At 58.8% G+C, this 6,000-nt stretch overlaps 1 protein-coding gene across 2 annotated transcripts in view; it reads left to right on the plus strand.

Annotated features, from left to right (window-relative positions):
* HPCAL1 (hippocalcin like 1) overlaps nucleotides 1-1,891 on the plus strand; it is a 113,508-nt gene extending 111,617 nt beyond the window's left edge. The window contains exon 5 of one of the 2 annotated variants that reach the window (XM_039231077.1): nucleotides 1,001-1,098. In XM_039231077.1, the coding sequence (XP_039087008.1) occupies nucleotides 1,001-1,098 (98 nt within the window). Of the gene's footprint in view, nucleotides 1-1,000 lie in introns of both variants that reach the window. The other variant, XM_039231078.1, reaches the window with a different exon arrangement.
* The last annotated feature ends 4,109 nt before the right edge of the window (nucleotides 1,892-6,000 follow it).

Here is a 6,000-nt window from a genome sequence, read left to right on the forward strand (position 1 = left end):
TCAGTGTGAGCAGGGGGAGGGCTTCTCCTTTGAAGGGGGTGCTTCCCAGCCCAGCCTTGAGCCTGGAGGCTGTGCGGTCTTCCGAGGGGCTTGCCTGCTCCCTACTGGGGGCCCGCAGGAGGGAGTGCTCCCCTCCGGCGTGGGCGCCTGGACCCTTGCCTCCGGACCCCTCCCCTGGCTTCCTGGCAGCAGGTCACGGAGCGTGTCCTCCAGGCCAGGCCGGGGCCGGGGGTCCGGGGGTCGTGGAAAGATCGGTATCCTGCCCGAGGCTCCTTACTCTCTTCACCGCTGTGCTGCCCGCTAAATGTCACCACGGCACCGCCGCACACTCCCCAAGGACAAGGCACCAGAAGCCAGCTTCAAGCCTGCGCCCTGGGGGAGGCGGGCACGTGTGTGTCACGGTTTCTCTGGAACTCATTTAGGTTTTCAAACCCACTTTCTGTCGATCCCAGCGGGCGGGGTGGGTGGTGCGGGAGGGACAGAGGATGAGGGAGGGCCGGCTGGACGCTTGGCACGGCGGGTCTCCTCGAGTCCCCACCCTGGCCTACAGCAGCAAGAAGGGGGTCTGCCAGCGGAAGCTGGGGCAGTGCCTGGGGGCCCCCGGCGGCCCTCCACCCGGCCGGACACACTCCCCTCAGCTCTGGAGTAGTTATGGGTGAGAGGCAGAGCCCGTGTTCTTTCTGGACAATTCATGGCTTGCTTACGTAAAGCCTGGGTGACTTCTAAAAGGATTTAAATTGCCCCACAAGCCACAGCTCGTGCCTTACCAGGCATGCCCTTTAAGTTGCCCAGTGCTTTGCAGTGCGCAGTGAAAGCAAAAAGAGAGTTTCCAGAAACACCTGCCAAGTGAGCAGAGCCTCCCCTGGGTCCAGCCTCAGGAAGGTGCAAGGCTTAGACCGGAGGGGGCATCCCTGAGCCCGGAGCCGGCTCCCCGACCTCTGGAAGCCCGAGGAACCCTGAGCATCGGCTCACCCTCTGTCTCCTCTCTCCCGTCCCACAGGCAAACTGTCCCTGGAAGAGTTCATTAAAGGTGCCAAGAGCGACCCCTCCATCGTCCGCTTGTTACAGTGCGACCCCAGCAGCGCCAGTCAGTTCTGAGGGACCCGGCGCACGGAAGGTTGCAGAGAAACACAGGCTTGGCTCGCCGTTTAAGCTTTGCTTGCAAAAGTGGATGCCTCCTCCATCATTCCCGCTCTGCCGGCCGGGGGTGGGGGGCCCAGGCGACACGCGGCACCTCCCCCACCCGGCCTCCTCCTGCCCCTCCCCCCACGCCCGGCCCCCAGGGCGCCCCCCCGGGGATGTGTTTACACGCGGGGCTCCCAGTTCTCGATTCCGGGGGTGCCTCCCCGCCCCAGGGAGCCCCGAGAACACGGCTGTGGACACTGATGGGACTTCCTGAGATGGAGACAAGGCCGGCTCATCTATTTCGTGACTGCAGGTGACCGTGGGAAAGGTGGGGACAAGAACAGAGGGACAGTAGACGGGCAAGCCCTCCCTGTGCATGGCTCCACCTCGCTCGTTCGTGTCCTCCGACCAGAGCTGCTGCACGTATACATACTATGGCCTCCTTTCTTTTAATATATAAATTATGCCTGTGGTGAGGTGAAAATGTCCCGTGCAGGTCCCGTATTTCATGCCTCCGTTGCCTGTGGAGCGTGGTTCCCTCGTGGCCCGTGACACCCCCCACCCCCCACCCCCCGAGCCTGGTCATTTTGTGGTATTTATACGCTCTCAATCTGCCCGTTCCCGAGGAAACGCATGCGCGCCCAGGGCCGTGGAGCCCCTCCCGTCCACATAGTGAACACAGGCATCTGTGCAAGGTCTGTCTGCCCCGTTGACTGGTGTCTGGCATTTCCTGTATTAACATGATCAAATAAACGGAATACCCTGAGTTGTGTGTTGGCCCCGCGAGCGCCCCCGCTTTGCTGCCCACAGCGCCCCGCGCCCTCGGCCCGAGGTAGACTCAGCGGGTTCGGCCGCTGTCGGTAAACTGGGCACCGCCGGTGTCTCCGGAGCTGTCGCCGTGTCTATAGATCTGTGCTGGCTGTTTCAGTAGCTGCCCGATAACCAGGCAACGTCCACAGAGGCGGGATGACTCTTCCCGGCAGGTTTGACCTCCAGGCTTCCCTGCCCGCCTTTCTCCCCACTTCTCCCACCCCGCGCCCCCATTTAATCAATACAGGCCTGGCGAGGGCGGAATGGGGACCCTGGGCGTCAGCACCGGCTGGGAGGGAGACCTGCTTTCTCGGCCAGTGGCCCAAGGGACAGACCTGGTCCCAGCAGCAGAAAACCGGGCTGAAGGGGCTTCTACCCCAGGGACGTCTGTCTCACAGGCCGAGAAGCCTGAAGACTGTAGGCTCGGCTGATTCAGCAGCCGGAGAGCGCATCCCTGGGCCCCCCACGTTCCCTCCACCTGCCCCACCACCCGGCCCCCCAGTCTCACACTCTGCTTTCGTCCTCACACCTGTCTCCTTGGGGTCCCCACAGTACAGCTCACAACACGTTCCACAGGAAGACTTCTCTTCTTCCTGGGGAGGGAGGAGAACTTTCCAGAATCCTCCGCACCACCCCCCTCCTCGCCAGCTTCACCTCTCATTGACTGAAACGCAGGTCAGTGGCTCGGCAGAGGGCCTGAGGTGACTGTGACTGGCCAGGCAGGATACACCCTTGGCTAAGGAGGGCCCACCGTGCCCTTTAGGGGAAGGGGTGAACAGGACTGGAGTTCACAGTGGCCGTCACACCTGCCCATGGCCTGCGGGACCCCTCAGAGCCTCAGTTCCCCACCCGTGGAAGGGGCGAATCAGAGAGGCGGGTGATCAAGGTAAACGGGCAGTGCGTGTGGCTCAGAGCCTGCCGCACAGGCTGGCAGGGACCGGGGCTGTTTCGCTGGTTCTCGTAACCTTATAAGATACGTGCCTCCGCGTAGAAATGGCGAGCTGGCTTTAAGTGCCTCCTGGGCTGGTGCCATCACCAGAGCCCAGTTCATGGTGAAGCTCCCTGCATACCCACAGCTCTGGGCCTTGGTGGGCGGTACCCTCGGGGGGGGGAGGGGAGGCCAGGTGACTTAGGGGTGGGTCCAGCTTGCCACAAAAGGACAAGATGGTGCCTTGACAGCTCTGCATGGCCCAGAGGAATCTCCCCTCCCAGTGAGGGCCTTGGATTTGACAAAAACTGTTAAATCAGTACTGCTTGTTGGGGAGGGCTTCACGCTAGGAACCTGGGTCCGTACATGGGGAGGGTTGCCAAAGTGGAATTCTCAAGAGAAGTAGAACCCACGTGCGCACACACACAGGTTTATTATAAGGAATTGGCTCACAGTACAGCCAATGTGTAACCTGGAGCTCCACCCAGGAGAGCTGATGGCATAATTCCAGAATGGGTCTGAAGGCCAGAGGTCAACATCCCAGCTCACGATTTTCAGAGCAAAATTTCCCTTCAGCCCTTTTGCTCTAGTCAGCTCTTCACCCACATTGGGAAGGGCCTTCTGCTTTACTCAGTCTCCTAACTGATATGTTAATCTCATCCAGAAATGCCCACATGGACACACCCAGAGTAATGTTTCACCACCTCTCTGGGCACCCACGACCCAGTCAAACGGGCACAGAAAATTAACCATTCAGATGTGGATGATGTGTATCTGGGGGTCCCAGTGGACCCTGCCCCAGCAGGTGCTCCCAGAAGTCAGTGCGGCAGCTCTGTGGAGAGTCCACTGTTGCCTGAGAGGAAGGGGAAGTAGCCCCAGAGACAGTGTCCATAGGTCAGGAAGCTCAGCTCCTCAGAGGGGACAAGAACCCAGAACTGAACTCAAAGCTATCTGGGCCAAGCCACCCCCCAGCAGCGATCCTCTGGCCTGGTTCAGCCTCTCCCAGAGCTGGTGGTTAGAAAACCCCTCCTCTGGCCCCTCCTGTATTGCAAATTATAGGTCAGAGCCTGCCCCCTTCTTCCCTGCACCCCACTGTCCTACAAGGTCTCATCCTGCCTCCTCCTTGGCCTGTGGAGCCCAGACCCTCTGTCATCCAGCTTGGGCACCTCACGCTGGTTAAAGTTCCTTGGAGTGCCTTGCGTATCCCTTAGACTCTAAACTGCAGAGCTAACAACGTTTTGTGTCTAAAGCAGGCCTTCAGGAGATAGTAGCAAATGACATATCGGATAAAGGGCTAGTATCCAAAATCTATAAGGAACTCACCTAACTCCACACCCGAAAAATAAATAGTCCAGTGAAGAAATGGGCAGAAGACATGAACAGACACTTCTCCAAAGAGGACATCCAGATGGCCAACAGACACATGAAACGATGCTCAGCATCCCTCCTCATCAGGGAAATACAAATCAAAGCCACACTGAGATTCTACCTCACACTGGTCAGAGTGGCTAGATTGAACAAATCAGGAGACTCTAGATGCTGGCGAGGATGTGGAGAAGCGGGCACCCTCCTACACTGCTGGTGGGAATGTAAATGGGTGCAGCCCCTCTGGAAAACAGGGTGGAGGTTCCTCAAAAAATGAACAATAGAACTCCCCTGTGACCCAGCAATAGCACTGCTAGGGATTTACCCAAGGGACACAGGAGTGCTGATGCACAGGGGCACATGCACCCCAATGTTCACAGCAGCACTCTCCACAGCAGCCAAAACATGGAAAGAGCCTCAGTGTCCATCAACGGACGAATGGCTCAAGAAGATGTGGTTTATCTATACGATGGGATACTGCATGGCAATGAGAAAGAATGAAATCTGGCCACGTGTAGCGACATGGATGGAACTTGAGGGTGTTGTGCCGAGCGAAATAAGTCAGGCAGAGAAAGGCAGATATCATATGTTTTCACTCGTATGTGGAACAGGAGAAACTTAACAAGGACCATGGGGGAGGGGAAGGGGGAAAAATAGTTAAGGAGAGGGAGGGAGCAAACCATGAGAGACTCTTAAACACTGAGAACAGGACTGATGGGGAGGGGGGAGGGGCAGGGGGGAGATGGGCATGGAGGAGGGCACTTGTGGGGATGAGCACTGGGTGTTATATGGAAACCAACTTGACAATAAACTACAATTAAAAAAACAGTAAAGCAGGCCTTCGGGAAAACGGCCCCCATCTAGTCTGCATTCTCTATGGCTCCGTGGGATCCTGTGGTCCTGCCCAGAGCACACAGGATCCGGATGTGCCCACAGGCAGCTCGAAGGGTGTGGCTCAGCCCTCCATCCTTCACGTGGACTGAGAGCACCCCTGGCCTGGGATGATGTCTCCATGGAACTTTCCAGTTGTTCTGACACCAGCTCAGTGTCCTGTGCTCACGGATGAAATACAGCAACAGGAACAACTCCTGATAGAGGAAAATGTTTAGAGCCTAAGGCAGGCAGGCCTGGGGTGTGGGGGGAGCGGTGGGGGGAAGCCATGTCCAAGGCGTTCACCTGGGCAGGCCACGATCAACCCACCACTCTGAACCCCGGGTTTTTAGGAAGCAGCCGCAGGCTGTTTCTCTTTGGCGGGCTGGCCTCCTCGGTGGGAACCATTACGTCACCAGAACATGAGCCCCCATGTGCTGAGGCCTCCCTGGGACAGAGCCTGCTCAGGGTGCGAATTTAAACCTCGCATCAACCTGCAACATAGCATTACACCCCGCATGGCGCAGACGGACAAACTGGGGTTTAGAGAAGTGACTCGCTCCAGAAGGGGGTGGCGGGTTTGGGACTGGAACCCAGGCTAAGCTCCCGAGGCCCCACGCTGTGTCTCCCCCCAATTACAGAATGGCCGTCGGGTACCGAACGGTCCTTGCCTCATCGTCAGCCCTCTGCAGCCACCTTCAGGGCCCAGGGCGTCCGGGGAGAAGTCCCTGGACCCCTAAATAGGACCTGTGGCCGGTCCCCGCCACGGCCTGAGTGGGCCCTCCCAGCAGGCCTGTTCTCAGGGTCCCGCACTGTGCTGGGGACCGCGGGGGGACCTGGCGTGTGTGGCCGACAGCTTTGCTCCCCACCCCCCGCCTCGCGACACGCAGTGGGCCCGCGCT

This window comes from Hyaena hyaena, unplaced genomic scaffold (genome assembly GCF_003009895.1).
Source record: "Hyaena hyaena isolate Hyena2069 unplaced genomic scaffold, ASM300989v1 scaffold_53, whole genome shotgun sequence".
Classification (NCBI taxonomy): Eukaryota; Metazoa; Chordata; class Mammalia; order Carnivora; family Hyaenidae; genus Hyaena; species Hyaena hyaena.